This window comes from Mastomys coucha, unplaced genomic scaffold (assembly GCF_008632895.1).
Source record: "Mastomys coucha isolate ucsf_1 unplaced genomic scaffold, UCSF_Mcou_1 pScaffold5, whole genome shotgun sequence".
In the NCBI taxonomy this organism is placed as follows: domain Eukaryota; kingdom Metazoa; phylum Chordata; class Mammalia; order Rodentia; family Muridae; genus Mastomys; species Mastomys coucha.
Genome location: NW_022196911.1, coordinates 117,346,280 through 117,368,608, shown reverse-complemented (window position 1 = coordinate 117,368,608; position 22,329 = coordinate 117,346,280). Strand labels below are relative to the sequence as shown.

The 22,329-nt window shown below is 52.3% G+C and overlaps 3 protein-coding genes across 9 annotated transcripts; 2 read left to right on the top strand and 1 right to left on the bottom strand.

Moving 5' to 3' along the window:
• Positions 1-1,239: 1,239 nt before the first annotated feature.
• On the top strand, positions 1,240-8,516 carry Dus1l (dihydrouridine synthase 1 like). Of its 4 annotated transcripts, none has more exons than XM_031352051.1 (14): positions 1,240-1,595; positions 2,019-2,265; positions 2,751-2,859; positions 3,408-3,458; positions 3,844-3,896; positions 4,621-4,703; positions 4,933-5,036; positions 5,230-5,374; positions 5,602-5,698; positions 5,786-5,874; positions 6,365-6,510; positions 7,831-7,868; positions 7,977-8,052; positions 8,153-8,516. In XM_031352051.1, exons 2-14 carry the CDS (start codon positions 2,029-2,031, stop codon positions 8,290-8,292), a joined length of 1,368 nt encoding a protein of 455 aa, XP_031207911.1. In that variant the 5' UTR covers positions 1,240-1,595; positions 2,019-2,028; the 3' UTR covers positions 8,293-8,516. The 4 variants fall into 4 exon arrangements, with proteins under 4 accessions (XP_031207911.1, XP_031207908.1, XP_031207907.1 ...); XM_031352048.1 differs by having other exon boundaries at positions 1,241-1,519; positions 3,784-3,896; XM_031352047.1 differs by having other exon boundaries at positions 1,241-1,595; positions 3,784-3,896.
• A 136-nt stretch (positions 8,517-8,652) lies between these two features.
• Gps1 (G protein pathway suppressor 1) lies at positions 8,653-13,605 on the bottom strand. 4 transcript variants are annotated; one of them, XM_031352044.1, is made up of 14 exons: positions 13,159-13,401; positions 12,678-12,770; positions 11,859-12,040; positions 11,295-11,459; positions 11,074-11,209; positions 10,912-10,989; positions 10,684-10,741; positions 10,286-10,371; positions 9,963-10,057; positions 9,774-9,879; positions 9,616-9,696; positions 9,377-9,514; positions 9,159-9,293; positions 8,653-9,084 (listed from the first exon to the last, which is right to left on the bottom strand). In XM_031352044.1, the coding sequence occupies exons 1-14, from the start codon at positions 13,306-13,308 to the stop codon at positions 9,010-9,012; spliced, it is 1,578 nt and encodes a 525-aa protein (XP_031207904.1). In that variant the 5' UTR covers positions 13,309-13,401; the 3' UTR covers positions 8,653-9,009. The 4 variants fall into 4 exon arrangements, with proteins under 4 accessions (XP_031207904.1, XP_031207905.1, XP_031207903.1 ...); XM_031352045.1 differs by lacking the exon at positions 13,159-13,401 and adding an exon at positions 13,533-13,605 and having other exon boundaries at positions 8,656-9,084; positions 10,684-10,744; XM_031352043.1 differs by having other exon boundaries at positions 8,656-9,084; positions 10,684-10,744; positions 13,159-13,399.
• Rfng (RFNG O-fucosylpeptide 3-beta-N-acetylglucosaminyltransferase) lies at positions 13,603-17,030 on the top strand. The gene is made up of 8 exons (XM_031352052.1): positions 13,603-13,970; positions 14,125-14,173; positions 14,569-14,671; positions 14,776-14,929; positions 15,227-15,315; positions 15,397-15,562; positions 15,861-15,946; positions 16,035-17,030. Exons 1-8 carry the CDS (start codon positions 13,713-13,715, stop codon positions 16,114-16,116), a joined length of 987 nt encoding a protein of 328 aa, XP_031207912.1. The 5' UTR covers positions 13,603-13,712; the 3' UTR covers positions 16,117-17,030.
• Positions 17,031-22,329: the final 5,299 nt, after the last annotated feature.

Below are 22,329 nucleotides of genomic sequence, written 5' to 3'. Positions count from 1 at the left end.
TTCTTTTTAGTTTTTTTGTTTGTTTGCTTGTTTTTTTAGTTTTTCAAGACAGGGTTTCTCTGTGTAGCCCTGGCTATCCTGAAACTCACTCTGTAGACCAGGCTGACCTCGAACTCAGAAATCTGCCTGCCTCTGCCTCCCAAGTACTGGGATTAAAGGCATGTACCACCACTGCCTGGCACTTTTTTTATTTTTTATTTTATATTTCAAGACAGGGTTTCTTTGTGTAGCCCTGGCTATCCTAAATTATTTCTGTAAATCAGGCTGGTTTCCAACTCACAGAAATGCTCCTGCCTCTCCCTCTTGAATGCTGGGATCAAAGGCATATGGCATGACCACCCAGCTTTCTGTCATTTTCTTACAAGGCAGAAAATGAAAGTATCATAAATGGCTTGTGTAATATGTAGATTATATTATATTATTATACCATTATACATAAATATATCATTATAAAGTATGTATCAGCAGTTGTACTAGGGCTGGATAGCAGGACTCAATGGTTTGTGGAGTTGGAAGTCTGACAACAGAGGTAAATACTGGAAGCATGTGAGTTGTGCGATAAAAACTCTAGACTCTGAAAACTCAAGGTGCATGTAAGTAGCGGTAGAACAATTAAAGAGTAGTAAAACAAGTCAGACATAGTGGTTCATGCCTTTAATTATGTTTTGGGAGGCAGAGTCTGGTAGATCTATCTCTGTGAAATAGAGCACTACTATTAAAAAAATAAGTTTACGGTAATAGTTTGGTTTCCTGTTTAAAATACCCTGACAAAAGGAACTTAAGAGAGAAAGCTTTTTGTTTGTTTTTGAGAGGTGAGGGCAGCGGGGAGGGTTTCTCCGTGTAGCCCTGGCTGTCCTGGAACTCGCTCTGTAGACCAGGCTGGCCTCCAATTCACAGCCTCTGCCTCCTGAATGATGGGATTAAAAGTGTAGGCCATCACTGTCGGGCCAACACCATTTTCTGTATGCATGTTCCTTTCCTCTAGGAAGCGTCTCATTACTCAACAAAGGTCTGGCCTCTTGTAGCCTTTCCTATCCAGGATCTGAAGTAATAATTCTTTATTTCAGTGGTATTATACTGAATTTATGTCTTATGTCTGAAGAGCCAAGGGCTGCTCCTGGAATGCGGGGGTAGTTTGGGATAGAGGTGGGAGGAAAGGTCTCCGAGCGCCAACTGTCTGGGAGGGACACATTGTCCCCGGGCATGCGCAGTCTGTACTTGCTCAACTCCAGTTTCCACAGGGTCGGTCCCTTCAGTGCGGAGCTGCAGTTTCCAAGGATTTTATTTTTTGTTGCACCGCAGACGGTGCGGAGCGCCTGGCAGTGCGCTTCCGGCTTCGGCACTTCCGGCGGTGGTACGCTGAGTCTGAGCTACAGTGCCTGCCGGCTATCGCCGCCTTCCTGCGGGTCCTGCTGGCGGCGCCGCGGCTAAGGCAGAGGACCCGGGGCCTTGTGTGTCCATTTTTTTTGGCGCGTTCCCGCAGCCACAGGCCTTCATCGAGCCCCGGCCAGCTCCAACGGTGCGGAAAGTAGTCCTAATCCAAGCCTCTTTGACGTTGTCCGGTGGCGGTCTCGGGCCCCCAGCCAGCCCAAGAGGTAGGGTGGGCGCAGGAGCCTCTGGGCCAGACCAGGAAAGGGGCCTTCGGGGCCGACGTGATCACTTCTCTCCCAGCCCAAGATCCGAGGCGGCGTCAGGCCTCGTGCAGCCAGGTAGTCTCAGCTGGCCAAGTCCCACAGACCTGTTCCACCAGGCTGGCGTTTAATCCAGTAGCAAATGAGGGGGTAAGGTTCAGAGAGAGTGAGTGGTATGTCAGGGTCACTGCTAGAAAGGTGGAGGGAGAGAGGGCAGCTAGACCCTGTGCCTGCGTATACCTCTCCTGTTTTCATCGTGCGTTTGGGAGAGCTGGCAGCAATAACTGACGAGAATGGTCAGTCCCTTGAGTTGAACTTCGTACCCTCCCGGGATATGATGGTATACACTATGGCTGAAATGAGAGCTTGCTCCTCTTCTGCCCATAGTGTGGAGAGGATGCCCAAACTGCAGGGTTTTGAGTTTTGGAGCCGCACCCTGGGGGGTGCCCGACATGTGGTGGCACCCATGGTGGACCAGAGTGAGCTAGCTTGGAGACTGCTGAGCCGCCGCCATGGAGCCCAGCTATGCTACACCCCTATGCTACATGCCCAGGTCTTCGTTAGAGATGCTAACTATCGAAAAGAGAACTTATATTGTGATGTGTGCCCTGAGGACAGGCCTCTCATTGTGCAGGTGAGCAGAGGGAACTGGGTAGCACCTGAGTTCCAGACCCTGTATATAGGGACAGCATTCCTGAGCTGTCCCCGCCATATACATAGAATCCAGGAGAAACGTTGGGGTCCCTGCAGTCCTGCATGACACATTCAGTAGGAGACAGTTGTTGAATGAGCAATTCCAAAGCTGGGAACCAAAGTCCTGGGGAAGGGGCAGCTCAGGAGGGATCTGCAGCACCAGTGTCACCTTGATACTTCTCCGTCTCAGTGCCCTCCTGTCGAGATTAGTTCTTTACAAGTCTGTGCTAGTGGCTTCTCTTACATGCCATATACAGCTCATATTTCTAGTGGTATGAGATGCTTCCCCCTTTATCATATTGTAAATGTTGGTGGAAAGACCATAGCTCATTGAGTCACTGTGGGATTCCTCACAGGGCTATGTGGCCTAGGCAGGGAGAGTTCTAGGCCTGGTCTGACCAAGGGTATCATTCATGTCTTCTTCAGTTCTGTGCCAATGACCCAGAGGTGTTTGTCCAGGCAGCTCTCCTAGCACAAGATCACTGTGATGCCATTGACCTGAACTTGGGCTGCCCACAGATGATAGCCAAGAGAGGTAAGGTCGTTTCTACAGTCCTGTGTTGACACCTGTCCAGGCCTGTTCTGGTGGAGCCTGGGTATTGGTGAACATGGAGAGGGTTAATCCCCACCCCTGACTGTGGTGGCACCTGTAGTCAGCAAGCAGCTCTTTTTCTGGTCTTATCATCCTGGAGAGTTCCCAGGTGCTTGACTGGGGGCCAGACTCTGCTGGCCGCATAGGTATCCTACTGATAAATCTGACCAGCTGGTGGGGGTTCTTGGCTCTATAGTCCCACACTCAGGCTCACTGGGCCCCCAAGCAAGCATTATGATCTTGGGCTGTCTGGCCTACTTTGGAGCTTTGTTAGCCTAGCAGACAGAGCTCCAAAGTCAGGGCTTAGAAGCTGTTTGACTTCACATTAACTCTGCTCTAACCAGAGACTCTACTGACCTTGGGGATTCCATGTAGAGGCTGGTGCCCATACACACGGCCTAGCTGTGGAGTCCCCTGTATTTTGAGGAGCTGGCCTAGTAGGAGGTTCGTGGCAGTGTGGGTGCAATGGGGGCCACTTTCATCCTCTGCAGGTCACTATGGCGCTTTTCTGCAGGAGGAGTGGGATCTTCTTCAAAGAATGAGTGAGTTGGCTGCATGCCACTGTGTCAGCGAGTGAGTCGCCCCAGAGACAGTCTGACAGGGCTCATAAGCACAGCTGCTTGGTTGGGGCTCAAGAGAGGACAACGGTGATCCCTCTGGGGGCTCTTGGCCACAGCACTTTCCCTGCTGGAAGGAGGTGACTATAGAGTCCCCTGATGTATACCAACTATCCCCTTAGAATCAGACATTAAGTGCTAGGACAGTGTCCTTACTCCTGTTAGCTCCCAGTGTCCCATGGTAACATATTGGGGTTTGGCCACCTTGGAGTGACACCGTGGTTCCCTCAGAGGCTGTCTTTTTTCTCAGTTCTGTTGGCTCATGAGCGACTCTCTGTTCCTGTCACGTGCAAAATTCGTGTCTTCCCAGAAATTGACAAGACAGTGAGGTACGCCCAGATGCTGGAGAAGGCTGGCTGTCAGGTGAGGCCATGGCTCCCAGGGTGGTGGTTGGGCTCTAGCAGGCAGCCTGTCCTCACATTTGAGCACAGTCTGTCTCTCCATGACAATCTTCCAACACCAAGAGGTGGCTCTTGTTTCTGCAGCTCTTGAGTCGGGGCTGCAGCCAAGCAATTTTCTTTGGGCAGGGCAGTGGGTCCCTCCTGGCCCCACTTCTTTAAGACCTGGTACCCTAGCCTCAGACCTCTAAAACTGCCATTCCAGCTCCAGAGTGTTATCTGCATGGAGAGTAACATTGGGTTCACGACCACATCTCGGGCTGTCTAGACATCAGCCAGGGCTGCCTTTAGGCGAGCTCAGTATCCAGCCTCTCCGGAAGCCTGGGCATAAACCATGGGGGTATCAGGCCCGGTCTTCTTCTGTCCTGCATGTTGAGCCTGGCCAGATGTCCTGAGTCTCGTGGTTTCTGGAAACATCAGGAGCCACCCTCACTCAGCACCCTGCATCCTGAGTTCCCCAGATTTCTCCTGTACTCAGGGTTCTGCCTCTTGACTTATGTTTTCCGATAGCAGTCTGGGGCTCTTCCATAGGGGAAGGGCTCTCAAGACCCTGGGACCAGGGACAGATCCATGCTAGATGGCCCTGGTTCCTCCCAGCATGGAAAGCTGAGAAACTTGAGCAGGTCCCTTGTAATTGGTTTGAGACCTTTGTGTAGAGCAGGGTTGAACCAAGTGTTGGTCTGTCCTAGCTGCTGACTGTACATGGGCGCACCAAGGAGCAGAAGGGGCCCATGGCAGGAACAGCCTCCTGGGAGCACATCAAGGCAGTTCGGTGAGTGGATACAGTGGGTCGGGTGTAGTCATTGGTCCCTTGGACTTTGTGGAAGCAGCATAAACCTAATTCCACACCTTGGGGTATTCAGCATTACCCGATGCCCTATAACTATCTGGGAGGGAAGGCAATAATGCCACCGAAGCCAAGGTGTCTCAAGATAAAAGTTGGTGGCTGGCTTAGCACTGCCCTGGCATGGTATAGGATCAGGCTTCTCTTCCCCCCACAGGAAGGCTGTGGGAATCCCTGTGTTTGCCAACGGGAACATCCGGTGCCTGCAGGATGTGGAGCGGTGCATCCAGGACACAGGCGTGCAGGGGGTCATGAGTGCAGGTGAGCAGACACATGCTTCAGCCTTGTTCTGTCCCTGTAGACCTGTTTAAGTAGATGGTGTTCACTGTCGTGTCTGCTCCAAGGAGCCCAAACCAAGCCCTCGGACGGTTTTCCAGACTTGCCAACCCTATAGCTAGCGAGTGACTTGAGTGGCCAGGAGAGTGTTCCAAGCTTTACCTTACCTTCTTCCCAGAGGGGAACCTGCACAACCCTGCCCTCTTTGAGGGACGGAGTCCTGCTGTATGGGAGCTGGCCGATGAGTACCTGGACATTGTTCGGCAGCACCCTTGTCCACTATCCTATGTCCGGGCCCATCTCTTCAAGCTGTGGCACCACACGTGAGTTACTCTTTGGACAGGAGTTGAGAGTGGGTCTCCCTAGGCAGTGTCAGAACTCTGCCTGGAGTGTTTTGTGGTCTCCCCAAAGCAACTTGGCCACCAAGTCTGCTGAAGGGCTGGTGGCTTAGCAGTGAGGGAGGGCAGGAACCTTGGTGGGAAGAGATAATTAGCCGTGTGCCTAGAACTTGGCCTAGGTGGTGACTGGGAGTGACAGGCATCTGCCTCAGGCTACAGGTACATCAGCAGCTTCGAGAAGAGCTGGCCAAAGTGAAGACCCTAGAGGGCGTGGCTGCTGTGAGCCAGGCGCTAAAGCTTCGGTGTCAGGCAGGTGCAGGGCTGTTGCATGGGAACCCAGCAAGTTTTGTAGTGGGTCAGCAGTTTAGGTCTTTGACAGGCCTTGGGCTTTTACAGGAGGACATGTCCAGGCAGCAAGAAGGAGTGAGGCCAGCTGACAACTTACCTGCTTTCCATTGGATCTGCCAGCCCTACATTCGGCCAGGGTAAGCTGAGCCAGCCTACAAGGGGAATATATGCACAGGTGCCCTTTGCCATTGCTCTAGTTGCTAAGGCAGGTCCCTGTTCTGGGTGAAGGAAGGAAGAGGGGGGTCTGTGTGCCTAGGGTACTTATCCAAGATCCTTTCGTCCTATGTGGCTTTGTCCTTGGGGTTAACAGGTAGACCCCTAGGGCTGGAATCTCTAAAGTGGGCAGGCTGTCATCTGTGATATTAGCCTGAAGACCCTGGGCCCCTGAACCTTAGATGTCATTCCAGGAAGGCTTCATTTCTGTTAGCCATTCTATTGTGTGAGCTGTACCTGTGTCCTATGTTCTTGGACAAGCCCTGTTTGCTTGGGCAGCCAAGAATAGTTACTTGGGATGAGTGGGAGAACCATGCCTCTTGGTATCTCTTTGCCTTGGAACCCGTCCTGAGATTTGTCCATTTAGCATTGGTGAACTGATCTTTGATGCTGCGCACTGTCCTTTCCCTTCAGTCCTAGGGAAGGGAGCAAGGAGAATAGTGGTGGTCGAAGCAAGCGGGCTCTGGAGGAAGAAGAGGGCAGCATGGAGGGCTTGTCCAAGAATAAGCTGAAGAAACAACTGAGGAACCCTCACAAAACCTTTGACCCTTCCCTGAAACGTGAGTGCTACTCCTGTTGAAGCCAGGTTTGCTGGACAAAATGCCTGGAAACCTCTCCATTCTCTACTGGGGATAGGAGTCCTGGCCTGTCCAGTTTAATGCCTGGATCCAGAGATATGCCTGGGGACAATTCTCCCAGCAATCCTGTGCCCAGACCACATTTTATGACACTAAGAACCTGTAAAGGGCCTTAGTGTATCAGACAAGGTCATTGTACAAGCTCCTCAGCCAGGTGACCATAGGAGTTTGCTTATATGACAAGAGACTTTGGGTCACTAGGGCTGTCTTTGGCCTGCTGAGTTCTGGGTGCGCCTCACCCTTGCATGGGGCTCAGGCAGTCTTCAAGCAGTAACTGGCAGCTTCTGGGGAACATGCTAGGTTGCTATGTATTTTGGATAGTGGTGGGCCAGGATCCTGACCCAGATAGATGGAATGAAGATGCTAGCCTCTCATATACTCAGGGCTTTTCAGTATGGCTTCCGGGTGTGCAGCTTGAGGTCTCAGTCCAGGGTATTGTCCTCTTGTGTTCTAGCCATTTTGGCAATCTGGGCTCACACATTGAACTACTTCCTAGAGGTTCAGCAAGCTGGTGGCAGCTTCCTGGGAGTTTAATCTGAGCTTTGCAAGGCTAAAGATGCAGCAGGAAGGACCATATCACAGTCTTGCATAGGCTACTTATGAGGGAAATTCCATAGTAGTTTCTGCCTGCAAATTCTGTACCACAGAAAGTGGGCATCAGGACAGGGGTTCTGATTTTTTTTTTTTCCTGATACTTTTGTTTCTTGACATAGGTCTCAATCTGTAATCTAAGCTGCCTTGGATCTCACTGTGTGGTCTACTCTGACTTTATACTTGGCAGCAGTCTGGAGTGCTAGGATCATAGGCTGAGGCCACCACACTTGGAAGCCCCGTTTTTCAATGGGAGAGAGTAATAGACCTTCTGGAATGCTAGGGCTAGGGTGGGTAGCCCACCGGCTTTCTGTTAGTTTCCAGTGAGACCATGCTTGGCAGTCTCCCGTCAGCCATCTCTTGTCATAACTAGCTACATCTTCTGTCCTTACTCAGTTTCCTGGCCTGAGTGGCCACAGCAAACTTTGTAGAATTGGGAACCTCAGAGGTTAAGAGCACTTTGGCTGGTTGCTCTTCCAGAGGTCCTGAGTTCAATTTCCAGCAATGATGACTAATGAGATCTGGCGCCCTCTTCTGGCATTGAGGCATCGGTGCAGACAGAACACTGTATATCTTTGCAGAGGTGGGGGCAGCTGCTCCCCCTGCCCTGCCTCATTCATCTCATTCAACCTGCCCTATTTTTTTCCCCAGCCAAATATGCCAAGTGTGACCAGTGTGGAAATCCAAAGGTGAGCTGGCCCTTCTGCTGTTCTGTGGGAGGACAGTCCTCATGGGTGTCCCTATGCTGCTGGGGTCCGTCCGGTACTGCTTCAGCTCACTAGCTTTACTTTGCACAGGGCAATAGGTGTGTGTTTAACCTGTGTCGTGGCTGCTGCAAGAAGCGAGCTTTCAGAGAGACAGCCGATTGCCCAGGTGAGCAAATGCCCACTGTTGTAACCAGCCCATCTACCCACCAACATCAGTGGGAACTTTGCCTTCCTGACCCCCATTCTCCTCTTGCCCTCCCTGTCAGGTCATGGATTGCTTTTTAAAACCAAATTAGAGAAATCTCTGGCCTGGAAAGCGATCCAGCCTGGACTGCAGGAAGCTCAGCAGGTGAGGCCTGTAACACCAAGTGGTTTCTCTGAAGTCATGGGTAGTGCCCTAGCCTGAAAGCCAGCAAGAGCCATGTCCACCCCAGGACAGCCAACTGAAGCCTGGACATTAAGGAAATGCCTTTACTCAGGGAATCTCCTCTGTGACACAGAAGAACGTGTCGATGTCTGCAGCTGGGGTCTCACAGTCTTGCACCAAGGGTTGCCTTGGGTGGCCCTGCCCTGTTCCCACACTTGTGTTCAGCATTGAACAATAAACCATTGCAGAGATGCATTTGCAGACATCTATAGTAATGGCCTATGACTGCTGCCCCTAGCCCACATCCAAGGAGGCTGCTCTCCTGCCTCAGTGGACTTCCCCTCCTCTTGTGAGTGGTCAGAGTATCCAGGGAACACAAGCAGAAAGGAAGGGAGTCTGGGGCAATGATCAATCTGTACTTTAATGGACTACTTGGTTAGTGACGCTGCTGCAGTCAGAACTACACAGACAGGAAGGGTTTGCAGTACCCTTACCTGGGAATTGCACATGGTCTGTTTCATTTGGACAGAAACCTAGAGTCAGGCCCAAGTGGCCATATGGGCAGGCTGCCTACCACAGCAGAGGGTACCTCAGAGTGGAGGGCCAACAAACTGGCATTCCAGTGGCCAGACTGCTCTAATGAACCACACACAGTCTGGGGTCTCATCATGAGGAAAGCAGGCAGGAGGCCCAGGTGCTGCTTCCACAGGCAGAGTAGGTGTGCAGACTATTGTCTGAAGGTCACGGGAAAGCCTCTCACATGTTGGTGCTCATCCGTGACTGGCTGTTGGCTGGAGTCAGCTCCCCTTGGCTCCCTTCTCTAGGAGGAGACTGCAGTGGACAGGGAGGGGTTCAGTGGGGGCTGTGTGAGTGCCGCCCGTTCCCTCGCACCCCAGGCTGTTCACCTTGACATGGATCTGGTTACGTAGCACAGCTGCTCTCAGAATCATGGCCTTGGCACGTCGCTGGAACTCCTTGCCCATCAGCAGGGACTTCTCAAAGGTGGTGCTACGCTGATCCACATCTCGAGCATACAGTATCTGCACAGGGATGAGGAGGCTCAGAACAGCCCAACAGGTCTCCACACCACATACTCGTAGCAGTCCCAACCCTGTGTACCCACCTTGCTGTGTGAGTCGATGCGGGCATTAATAAGCCCCTCCAGGATGAGCTGTGTCAGCTCATCTTCCAGAGCTGCAACTGTTGTGTTGAACGCTGCAGCCATCTTGTGCATATCAGCCGACACATAGGGGCTGAAGTACTACAGGACAGAAGCCACAAGCTGTCCACTGCTCCTCAGAAGGTCTGCATTCCACACAGCCCTAACCATCAACGCCCCCTTGCCCCAACACCCACACTTACTTGGATAAGAGCCCGGTTACGAATCTGGGTATACAGTGTCCTGACGTGAGGGGCCAAGTACATGTCCAAGAGCAGGTTGTCCTGCAGAAGAGAGCAGGTCAGGGACCCTGAGGCACAGCCTAGCTCAGTTCCTGTGTGCCTAGACCCTTGTGCCTTACCTTCATCTCATCCAACATCTTCAAGCATGAAGCATACTTGGACTCATAAAATTTGAAGATGATATCTCTGACCTGTGGCTCCAGCTCCAGGAACAACTTGAAGGAGCTGAGGATACCAGAATGCTCAACTGAGGGACAGAAGGACCTGACTCACGGGAGCTGAAGGTGGGAGCCCACTACCCAACTGACCTGCTAGAGATGACATTGCGCTGCAGCTCCTGCCGGTCAAAGGTGGCTAAGGCACACAGGCCACCATAGACAGCCACGTTGCTGGGGGACAGCAGCTGGGAGGCAAAAGGGGAGGTGGGTCCAGAAACCTGGGATCCTGGGCATTGACCAGTGCATAGACCAAGGAGGAAGCCCAAAGTTGGGGCCTGCCCTTCCCTTCCCACTACCCATTCAGACAATGCTTAGACCTCATTCACGAGAGGTTAAAGCCCATTCCACGAGCTTTCACTTTCCCTTCCCCTATGGACTTGGACAAGCTGAAGAGTGTCTGTGCCCCCCCCTACCTCTGGGAAGTCACAGTGATCAAAGGAAGCCAGAAGGAAGCACTTAGCAGCTTGCTTATACTTTCGTGCAGCCAGCTCAGCCAAGCCTAAAGTCAGAGGAGAGTGATGAAGCTAGGGATCCAGAGGAGGTGTGAAAGCCCTAGGATACCATGGCCATCAGTGGATCGCGCCTTGGCCTCCTACCCCAGCATTCCTCGGTTTAGGGGTGGAAATCCTAATAGCATCCAAGTTAGGCCTGCAGGGAATCCTCAAAATGCCCACAATGTACACCCACACACCCACACACCCAGGCTCAGGGAAACCAGCTGACCTACTTCCCCAGACCCCACCAGCTTCTCTCTATGAACTTGAGCAAGTGCCACAGAGAGGGAGAAAGCGGGAGCGGTGGGGAAGCTCACCTGCAGCACACTTGAGCTTGGTGAGGATGGCTTGCGTCTGGCTGTCCCGCTCTCCACGCTGCTGCAGGAGAAAGCAGCAGATGTGAGAGGTCCTTACCCTGCCCTCCTTATCTCTGTTCCTGTCCCCACCCTACCCTGAGCACAAACTCAAAGAGAGACTGAAGCAAGGAAGGAGTAAAGGGGCTGACGGGGTAAACCTAGAGTAGGGTGTCCATGAGGGAACCTTACCTCAGCAATCTCTGGAGTAGACTCGGCCTTGCTCACATAGCTTAACACATGAGACCAGTTTTGCAAGTAGACACTGACCTGGCAGATGAGTAGGTAAGGCCATATAAGTCTGGGGTGTCCCTTCTGGGCCCTCCATGCCTACCCAGCTGTCACCCAAGCCACCTTGATGACGTTGAGGCACATGTTGATGACATGCTTAGCACTGGTGCAGTAGTCTCGGGCTCGTGAGTAACATTTGAGGGCATTGCTGAGGTCCCCACAGTCCAGGTAGTGGTCACCCAGGTCGTCATGGCCGCGCCTGTAGGCCTGGCAGTGAGTAAATGCTGGCCGAGGGGCCAGCAGGGCCCAGTTGCCCACCTCCCCTGCCCAGAGCAGGCCAGCACCTGATGCTCTCTTTGATAGAATTGCCCTTATAGTTCTTCAAGTCCGTGTCCAGCTTCTCCAGTTTCAACAGGGCCTTCTTCCGAGTGGCCTCCACCCAGGCTGTGTCCAGGGGTGGGGGCTCCACTCCACTCTCAGGGATGGCATCAGGTGCATTCTGCAACTCCCTGAAGGATATGCTAGCCATCAGGATAGTGATAACCATAGGCTGATTCTCAAGAGACCTATGCTGCTCCCTGCCCCACTGAAGGGGCACAGAGACAATTGCTGATCTAAGAGACCACAGCTAGACAGGGAAGTTCAAAAGATTATGGGTGGCTGCTTTTTTTTTTTTTTTTGGTAAAGAAGGACAGCTATACTAGATTCTCAAGAATTAGGAAGCTCAATTGTCTGCACAGAGGCAAAGGAAGCCAAAGAAGAGAGGACGGCCTGCTACCACTTTCCCACCCCAAGGAGGAAGCATTCTATGCTTCTCACCTTCTACAGACACATCAGAGGTGAAATGCTGGGCACAGAAAAGCCATGGCCAGCTCTGGTCACTGCCTCCCCTGCTCCCTAAGGCTTACCTGGTAGCCTCAGATAGCTTCCGGTGTATCTCTTCATACATGTCCACATTGAAGGTCCTCTGCACGAAGGACAGAGCCATTTTCAAGGCCTCTACCCGTAGTGGAGGACACCGGTCAGCAATAAACTGTAGCCGCTCAATTCGCATCAGGCCACTGTAACTGGCTGCATACTGCTCCAGATCCTGCGGGGAGGGATGAGAGGGCCTGACAACCAGAGCCATAATACTCAATCTTCCAGGTCTTGGTACCACAGTCGTTTTTTGGGGAGGTTTTGTTTGTTTGTTTCGAGACAGGGTTTCTCTGTATAGTTCTGGCTGTCCTGGAACTCACTCTGTAGGCCAGGTTGGCCTCAGACTCAGAAATCCGCCTGCCTCTGCCTCCCAAGTGCTGGGATTAAAGGCGTGTGCCACCACTGCCCGGCAGTTCAGCAGTCTTGACTGCTGTCCCAGATGCTGGGAAGAGACCACAGGGGTGGATTAAGGACCGTCAGGTTCAAACCCTGCACTGGGAAACGGAAACATGAGCATACTGTAACAAGTGATGGATGCTGGGGTACGAAAGGTGGGTCAGCTGCAAATATGGCTTTGCTTCACATTGTGACTTAATGGGACTGTTTCCGATGGAGAGGTGGGTGCAAGGTCTTACCAGTACGTGAGAACCCAGCATAGGTGGGCAAATGAAAACCCAGTTTCCTGGCTTAGAGAGATGTGACGTTAAAAAGCATCAATCGTCCTAGGATATACACCATAGCGGGAGTCTGAGTTGGACCCCTCAATAGATCCAAGTTGCCAGCAGTCCCCCACCACACGGGATCCATACCAGGGTGGGGTTCTCCACCACGTAGTTGACATCAGGTGCGTTCTGGGGATCTTCCTGCGGATCTACATCAATCTGCATGGGTTCTACAGCACCCTGCAATACAGGAAGAGCAGCCTGACACAAGGCACCAGCAGAGGATGTTCCTGTCCCCCCACGGTCAGTTCTGCCCTCGATTTTACAAGGCAAAACTGCACTGGGCCCCCACAGGTGCTGGTAGCCAAATGCCCTCCTCAGCTCTCCCACCCAGGTCCTGGGTACAGCTCTGATCGACTGACTGCAGGAACCCTCAAGCGTTCCCACCCGCCATCCCGATACAGCTGCCTCCAGGCCACATAGAAAGAACTAGACTGCCACCCTATCTCCATTAATCAAGAGAGCCAAAGCAGACAAGCCACGGTGCGGAAGAGGTCGGCCGAGGACTCGAGGGCCAGGGCCTCAAGCGACACCGGGAGAGCCGCTCCACCGGAGGCCGCGGCTGTACCTCGGAAAGTAGCGTGCAGGCCGACAGGCTGGCGCTCAGGCTGTAGTCGCCCGACGTGCCGGGCCGCAAGTCTGACCTGCTGTGCGCAGGGCTGCGGCTCAGGTCGGAGGCCGACGACGAGGCAGAGCTGGGCGCCGGGCTGCCCCGCATCTTGGCCTGACGCACCTCTCTGGGAGGCCGGCACCCGCACGAAAAGCGTTGGCGCGCGAGGCGGGGGCGGGGCGGGGGCCGGGGCCCAGAGCGGCCCGCGAGGCAGGCGACGCTCGCGCGCCCAGGCCAGAGCAGCGGGCCCCGCCCCGCCCGCCGCCAGCCCCGCCCACCAGGCCGGATCCCGACCGAACGGCCACGCGGCGAGCGCAGCCACCAACCCCTACCTGCAAGTTAAACACCTGAACCGGCAGCGGCATCTTCCACCCCCGGCGCCGCAGCCACGTTCACTTCCGGGGCGGCGCGTCCGTCAGTTCCGGGTCAAGGTTCGGGGCGGGGTGCTGTCACTCTTAAAGGGGCCGCCGCGATCGCAGGCGGGCGCCTAGCGCCCGGGCCTGGGTGGTCGTATGAGCCGTGCGCGGCGAGTGCTGTGCCGGGCCTGCCTCGCGCTGGCCGCGGTCCTGGCTGTGTTGCTGCTGCTGCCGCTGCCGCTGCCTCGCGCGCCCGCACCGGACGCCAGTCGGGTCCCGACCGGGAGCCTGACCCTCGAGGTCTCCCGCCTGCAACCCGACGACGTCTTCATAGCAGTCAAGACCACTCGGAAGAACCACGGCCCGCGCCTGCGGCTGCTGCTGCGAACCTGGATCTCGCGAGCCTCACGGCAGGTGCGCGCCCCGTCCTCCGCCGCGTAGGGTCTTGGATTCTGGGCCGGCACCCGCCCCCCGCCCCCGCCCCCGCTCCCCTGGCCCCGGGGCTCCGCACCGGCTCCCAGACCCACTCACTGGATCCTCTGGCGCCTCACGATGTTTTCTCTCACAGACGTTCATTTTCACCGATGGAGACGACCCCGAGCTCCAGCTGCTGGCAGGTGAGATGCTCCCCTGGCCTGAGTTGTATCTACCAGGGCCATTCATTCCTGTGTCAGGCACTTGACCACTGTCACACAGCTAGTGGAGGGCAGAGCCAGGACACCCATCCGTTGTCAGTCCACCTCCCAGTGTCCGTCCTTCTAATCACCAGATCCCCATCCTGCCCCCAGTTCCCGACAGGGTACCTCAGCTAATGTCACCCACATTCCCCGAGGAAGGCCCAGCAGCAGTCACCTGCCAAGTCTTGTCCCATTTCCGCCTCTGCTTTTCTAAGTGACTGTCAACTGCTTCAGAATGAGGGCTGTGCTCAGTGGCTGGGCATCATATTCCAACCTAACCCTGAGGAGGCAAGCTAGAAGTCAACCCTCACGTTTCACCGTTTCCAACCACGCAGGCGGCCGCTTGATCAACACCAATTGCTCTGCTGTGCGCACCCGCCAAGCGCTGTGCTGTAAAATGTCAGTGGAATACGATAAATTCATAGAATCTGGAAGGAAGTAAGTAACCTTGCCGCCCATCAGAGAACCAGAACTGAACAATGTGGAGGCTCCCACCCAAACTGGGGGGGCCTCGGTGCATAGGCCTCTCCCTCCACCTTCAGATGGTTCTGCCACGTGGATGATGACAACTATGTGAACCCCAAAAGCCTGCTGCACCTGCTTTCCACCTTCTCTTCCAACCAGGACATCTACCTGGGTCGACCTAGTCTGGACCACCCCATCGAAGCCACAGAGAGGGTCCAAGGCGGTGGCAGCGTGAGTGCTGGGTTAACACCCTCCCTGGGGCTGACCCAAGGAGTGCTGAAGAGTGAGAAAACTCTGAGGCAGGCATGGGCCAAGTACCCTGGTTTCCAGGCCCCATGGAACTGGCAAATCAGGTGCAGTGATAAAGAAGGGCTCAGAGGCCACAGGTCACATGTCAGAAAACCCCTTGTGCCTCCTGAAGACTTCTATAGGGTGGATAACAGTAACAAGATTCAGTTGAGGGTGATGGAGGGTTGAGGGTGAGGAGCCCTGTCTTGGGCAGCCCTGACCAAGCTTTCCTTTTTCCAGTCAAACACAGTGAGATTCTGGTTTGCAACTGGTGGGGCTGGGTTCTGCCTGAGCAGGGGCCTTGCCCTTAAAATGAGCCCATGGGCCAGGTAAGTGGGAGACTGGGAGCCCCAGCTGCCTGGTTTGGGGGTGGGAAGGGCTATTGAGATGCTGACTAGCCTCTCCTCCAGCCTAGGCAGTTTCATGAACACAGCAGAGCGGGTTCGGCTGCCTGACGACTGCACCGTGGGATACATTGTGGAAGGACTTCTGGGTGCCCGCCTGCTTCATAGTCCCCTGTTCCACTCCCACCTGGAAAACCTGCAGAGGCTGCCATCTGGTACTGTTTCGCAGCAGGTAGAAGAAGCTCCAGCCTGGTACTGTACTCCTACAAGGACCCAGCCTAGCTCCCAATGGGTCTCCCAGTTGTTCAGGACTCAGGAGAGGGCTAGCCTCAGATTTCCTTGTCCCTGGGGTTGGAGCCTGGGCAGAGACTTTGCCTACTGGATGGAGGACCTTCAGGGACCTGCCCATGGCAAGTCTCATGGGGCTTCTTTATAAAGGGCCACTGTCCTGCTTCCCTAAGCCTGATGTCTAGCAGGTGGAGGCTCCAGGAGGAAGAGCTGAGCCTCACCCTCCCTGATTCTCCTCCCAGGTTACCTTGAGCTATGGAGGTCCTGAGAACCCACATAACGTGGTGAATGTCGCTGGGAGCTTCAGCATACAACAGGACCCTACACGGTGAGTGGGCACTGGAGGCTTTTGGCCCTGGAGGGCTCTGGAGTCAGTCCCCTACGAGCAGACCTGATCTGACTCCTTCTCCTGATAGGTTTCAGTCTGTGCACTGCCTTCTCTACCCAGACACCCACTGGTGTCCTGTGAAGAACAGGGCTGAGGAAGCTTTTCAGTAACTGGTGACCCCTGGTGGCTGCTCTACCTGGCTCCCTCGGGCCTTAGATTCAGGCAGTCAGCAGAAGCTCAAGCTGCCTGAAGGCCTCCCACAACCCAGGTCCCAGTTGGACACCAGGTACCTTGAGAAAATGAGACAACCGGGCTGTGCATGCTGAGATCATCCAGGAAGAGAGAAAGTCAAAGCTACTGAGCCACTGCTGCCTCTAGCCCTTCCTAGAGGTCCCTCCCTGGATAAAGTCTACTCCCCAGCTACCCCAGCTACCCCAGGGACTGTGGCCCAGAAGGGGACTGGTTCCCCAGCCTCCAACAGCTGCAGCTTGTCCCCACCTGCAGATGGAGCCAGGTGGGCTGGTCATTAAGGGGCAGGCTTTAGACCTGGCCACCGGCTCTTGCTGGGGGGCTCAAAGAGCCACCACTAAAGTCAGAATGTGTAGACTGTGTGGCCAGTGGACACTTAGGGCCAGCGTCAAGACTATGTTTCCACGCAGGGCTGCTGGTCTCCCATTACCTGCATCCTTGGCCTCCCAGAGACTCCGCTGGGAGACTTCTTTCCTCTGACTTGGTGTTCAGGATGCTTCCCCTCTGAGCTTCCCATCGCTAGAGCCTTTCCTTTGGGCTCCTCAGGAGCAAGATGCAGGCCCATCAGCTTTTACAGGGGTGCCCCTCGGGGAAGTGGTTAAGTGATGAGTAAAGGCTTCTTTGTCGTTCTTACTGTGGCTCCTCTTGTCATAAATGACCCAGACCCCTAGCAGCTCAGCTTTGCCGATGTCCACATAGCAGCTCAGTCTTCAGGGAAGCCTGTTCCTGCAGCACTGCTGCCTCTTCAACCTTCCATGCTGTGCAGCCAAGCAGGACTCCCATGATCTTTCTCAACACGCATGATGGAATCACTAATACATATATATAAGCATGACTGCCACTTGTGTGACTGTGCCTATGAACTAAGGCCGGCATGGGTGCACATGTTATGTGCATGGGTGTGCTGGTCATATGAGAGAGTGGAATCGCAGCTGCCGTGTGCATGGGTATGCTTGGATACACGGGCACATGCATAGTGTTTGTGCAAACATGCTGAGAAAGGGTGTGTGCTGTGTACTCTGGCATGTGTGTGCTTGTATATGTTGGTGTGGAAAGGTGTGTACCCCGGCTTAGAATAGTTCAACTAAGAACTTTTTTTAGGTTTTTTGAGACAGGGTTTCTCTGTGTAGCCCTGGCTGTCCTAAAGCTCACTCTGTAAACCAGACTGGCCACGAACTCAGAAATCTGCCTGCCTCTGCCGCCTGGGATTAAAGGCGTGCGCCACCACTGCCCGGCTACTTTTTTTTTTGTAAAGACAGGGTCTTGTTTAGTAGCCCTAGATGCTCTGGAGTTTGCTATGTAGGGCAGGTAAACCTTGAACTCAGAAGTGTGCCACCACCTCCATCTTCCAAGGGCAGGAAAATAAGTTGTGCACCACCACACCCAGCAAGGACTTTTATGCAAAAATAGGGATGAAGGCACGGCTCACTTGCCTAGAACTTGTAAGGCCACAAGGAAGAGTGTGTGGGAGGGAGTCATGATCTTAATGTACATGCTTTGTATACTATACAAATCCTACTTTGGCCAGCTGTGATAAGTAGTGTATTCCTTTAATTCCAGCACTCTATAGGCAGAGGTAAGTGGATCTCTGTTAGTTCAAGGCCAGCCTGGTCTACAAAATGAGTCTACCCAGGGCTCTGTTACACAGAGAAACCCTGTCTGTAAAAAAAAAAAAAACCTAAAAAAAACTAAAAAAACCAAAATCCTACTTTAAAGCTAGGTGTGGTGGCTCACACATGTAATCTCAAGAATAGGTAGGCTGAGACAAAAGGGCCACAAGTTTGAGGCCAGCCTGGTCTACAGCATAAGTTCCAGATCAGCCAAGACTAAATAAAGGCACTGCCTCAGATGATCCAGGACTGGGGCCCACCATACAACTTTCTCCAGATACACAGTAGCTGGCAGTCTTAAGCAGTGAGGTCTGTGTCCAGAACAAACTGTTGGTGAGCTAGGATGTCCTGCGAGGTAGTTATGTTAAACACACCTCCATTTATAATGTTTTCAATTTAGAATGGGCTCATGGCTTCCCTGTATTACTGGAAGAGTTTGTGTGTAAAGGGCAGAAAGCATCAGAAGGGAGGGAAGCATCCCTGGAGTCCTGCATGGTGGTGAAAACCAGGCTGGACATTGTATTGCACACCATTAGTCCCAGCATTCAGGAGGCAGAGGCAGAGGCAGAGAGATCTCTGAAAAGCACACACGAACAGGTGTGTGTATACACACACACACACACACACATAGGAAGAGAAATTCCAATATGGCTCAGATCTTACAGGCCTTGGAGTCCTTAGGACTGGCATTTCAGGAAGAGGTTTTCTTTGGCTCTTCACAGTTGAGTTCTGGGTAGAAGGGTGAGGGCTGAGGCTGGGAAGTAGGGATACAGTTGAACTGGATGAGCTTGAAGCAAGGGAGCATGGAGTTATTGAGAGCTAGAGGGCTAGAGAGATGGCTCAGAGGTTAAGAGTACCGTTTGCTCTTCCAGAGGTCCTGAGTTCAATTCTCAGCAATCACATTGTAGCTCATAACCATCTATAATGAAATCTGGTGCCCTCTTCTGGCCTGCAGGCAGAACACTGTATACTTTTTTTAAAAAAAAAGAAAAAGAAAGCTGCTGCAGAATCCCTATAGCAGCATTTAGAAAATGTGAGGAATGCTGTCACCTCTATCAGCACAGGTCAGCGGTGGCATGTTCACTTGCTTGTGACTGCAAGGTGGAAATGCAGCAAGTCTCAAGTCCATCCAGTGCTGTGCCTGGGACTTGGGGGCCTCCCCTTTGTCCTTAGCAATCAGATGGCCCCCTTTGCCTGTACTGTATTCACTCATGAGCTCCACCAGCAAACAGCATCTTTCAAGGGTGAAAGTCTACCCACACCACCTTCAGAGGCGATAGAAGTGCTCAGAACAGGCAAGGTCTTGAGTGCCAGGAGCTTTGCAGAGTTGATGCAGCTTGCTGTGGGACAGAGAACCGGGTTGTGTTCCCAGTACATCCACCTGCCAAGGCTAGTCCTGTAACCCAAGCATCACCTAGCCCACCAATATCTATGAAGCTCCCACTGCATCTCACTGGTGTCTCTGGCTAACGAGAAACAAGACTAGATGTAAAAGTTCTCTTTAATAAATGATCTGTTCAGTGAATCAGTTTGGGTGAGCTGGGCATGGTGGCACAAGCACACACTTTTGGTGGCGTACGCCTTTAATCCCAGCACTTGGGAGGCAGAGGCAGGCAGATTTCTGAGTTCGAGGCCAGCCTGGTCTACAGAGTGAGTTCCAAGACAGCCAGAGCTATACAGAGAAACCCTGTCTCGAAAAACCAAAAAAAAAAAAAAAAAAAAGATTTATTTATTTATTATTATATCTAAGTATACTGTTGCTGTCTTCAGACATACTAGAAGAGGGTATCAGATTTCTTTACAGTTGGTTGTGATCCACCATGTGGTTGCTGGGGTTTGAACTCATGACCTTCAGAAGAGCAGTCAGTGCTCTTAACCACTGAGCCATCTCTCCAGCCCCAGTGTCCCAATTGTATACCCTTCTCCTGAATATAGCTTTACTTGACATGCATTCCTGCCTGCAGTTTCTGACTCGTTGGTAGTGGTGTATGTGTATTTGTGAGAGAGATCCCTTGTGCGTGTGCTCACATGCTCGTGTACATTCGTGTTCATGTGTGTTCACCTGTGTGTGTTCATGAGGTTGATATTGGCTGTCATCTTCAGTGGATCTGCACATTATTTTTGAGACAGGGTCTCTTAGCAGACCTGAAGCATGGTGGCACACATTTCAGCTAGACTGGATGCTAGGGAACTACTACCCACTCCCTCCTCCCTTGATCCTCCTGTCTCCACTTCCCCAGAGCCTGGGGAGAAGATCAATGCTGCTCCCTCATTCAGCTCTTTGCCACGGTGCAAGGGATCCCAACATAGGCCATTTTTGCATAACAAGGACACTACCCATTATACCATTTCGCCTTTCCCACTCGTGGATTCCTAGGGACAGATGGTAAGAGAAGCGTATTCCTTTTTGTGTTAATTCCTAAGCTGCCACAGTGTTGGTTGAGTCTCACTGGCTTATGTAGCTCCCAGTTGCTCTCAAAGCTTAGCTTTGTGTCCCCACCTCTCCCCCCCCCCCCCCCCCCCACACACACACGGGAAAAAAAAAAAACTACTTGGAAAATCCTAAGGCTCCATCTACACATCTGGCTCTTGTTTGATATTTGTGTGTATGACTTCCAAGGCTTCTTGGATATTTTGTTTTCATTTGAAGAGCAAGCTACCCAGGGTTACCCTGAGCTCTTCACCAAATCTTCACAGTGCTCAGAGAAGGTTCATCGATGGGCTGAACTGATTGAGAAATTTTTTTTAAAAAAACATAAATAAATAAACAAACATTGGAAGAGGTCCCTCTCCTTTTTAGAAGCTAAACTCTGCGCTTGGGCTGTCAAGAATGTGTGGCTGCCCCATACCATTTCACTCACTCAGTAATATTTTTATTGGTTCTCTGGAGACTTCATATCATACACCCCTATTACATTCATTTCCCAGTCCTTCTCTGTCCTGCCCCCGACCCTTGTTACCTTCCCGGAGCCCTCCCCCACCCCATCCCCAAAAAGTCCAATTTGTGTTATCTATATATTCACTTGATCAAGTTGAAGGCTCTGCATGACATTTGTCTTTGTGTCTCTCCTGGGTGACTAACCATGCACTCTTGTCTAGATTTTGGCTATGGTTACACATTTTCTAACAGATTTCTACTCTGATCCAGGCATTCCTGCTAGTCAGATATTCTGAGACTTTAGTCTCAGACTTGAGCCCTTGGTGGTCTGCTAGCTACAGTGAAGCTATAAGAAAGATTAAAGAGGAGTATACATTTCAGGAGCAGGGGTAGAGTCTGGAGAAAGGCAGCAATTTGCATAGCAGGAATGGCTGCTGTTGTCCCTGAACTCAGCTCAGATTCAGCTCCCGTCATGGCAGGTACATAGACAGCAGGGGGCGCTGCAGCACAGAGCGAGAGCCTCTGGCTTGGGCCAGTAAGAAAGGCGGCAGTCCCCAGTCCTTCCAGCACTGGTGCTGGGCCTCCCTGGAATTCCCCGAAGCACTTTACTTTCTCCTTTGTAGAGTAAACAAAAGTAGAATGGACAGGAGCCCTCCAAGTTGTATGTGTGTTTCCTAGCAACGATGATAGTAAGTCAATTTTCTATTTAGTGGACACAACTGACTTATGTACACTCTCAAAGTTAGTACCCCCATATTCTACAGCGTGGACAGAGATCACAAGGAAAGAATTAAACACCAGGTACGTGGAACACAGGTTTTTGTTTGTTTGTTTGTTTGTTTGTTTTGTTTTGTTTTTTTAAGTTGAGATCAATCTATGGATCTTCTTATTTATTTATTTATTTATTTATTACATGTAGGTACACTGTAGCTGTGTTCAGACTCCAGAAGAGGGCATCAGATCTCATTACAGATGGTTGTGAGCCACCATGTGGTTGCTGGGATTTGAACTCAGGACCTTCAAAAGAGCAGTCAGTGCTCTTAATGGCTAAGCCATCTCTCCAGCCCCAGGAACACAGGTTTTATGGGACCTACAGTGTGAGCTCATTCACCAGAGAACCCAAGAAAAAGGAAATGAGACCCTGCCCGCCCTGCCCCCTTGTTGGTCCCAGTGAGGTGTTTAGAAAAGGAACATCTGTGAGAGAGTAAGGAATTCTGGCTTAGGTTCACACCAGGATCTCAGGGTTAGGGCCTCAGGGTGGACAAAGGCTGAGATTGGGTTCAAACCTGCTGGGAAAAAGCCTTAACTGGCTAGTCACAGTGAGGTCAAGACATGATGGTTGTTAAGGACACAGACATGATGAACGTGAAAGTGGTGCGGGTAGCTAGGGAATCCTCAGTGTTACTTGAAGGGCTGGTGAGATGGCTCAGGATAAAAAGGTGCTTGCCACCAAGCTACATTAACCTGAGTTCAGTCCCTGGGGCCTGAGAACTCAGAAGTTGCCCTTTCGACTCCACAGGCCCACTGTGGCATGCCTGCACACATACAGACAGACAAAATAAAAATTTAATACAAATATTTTTTTTTCTTTTTTTTTAGATATTTTCTTTATTTACATGTAAATTTCTCCATTCCCAGTTTCCCCT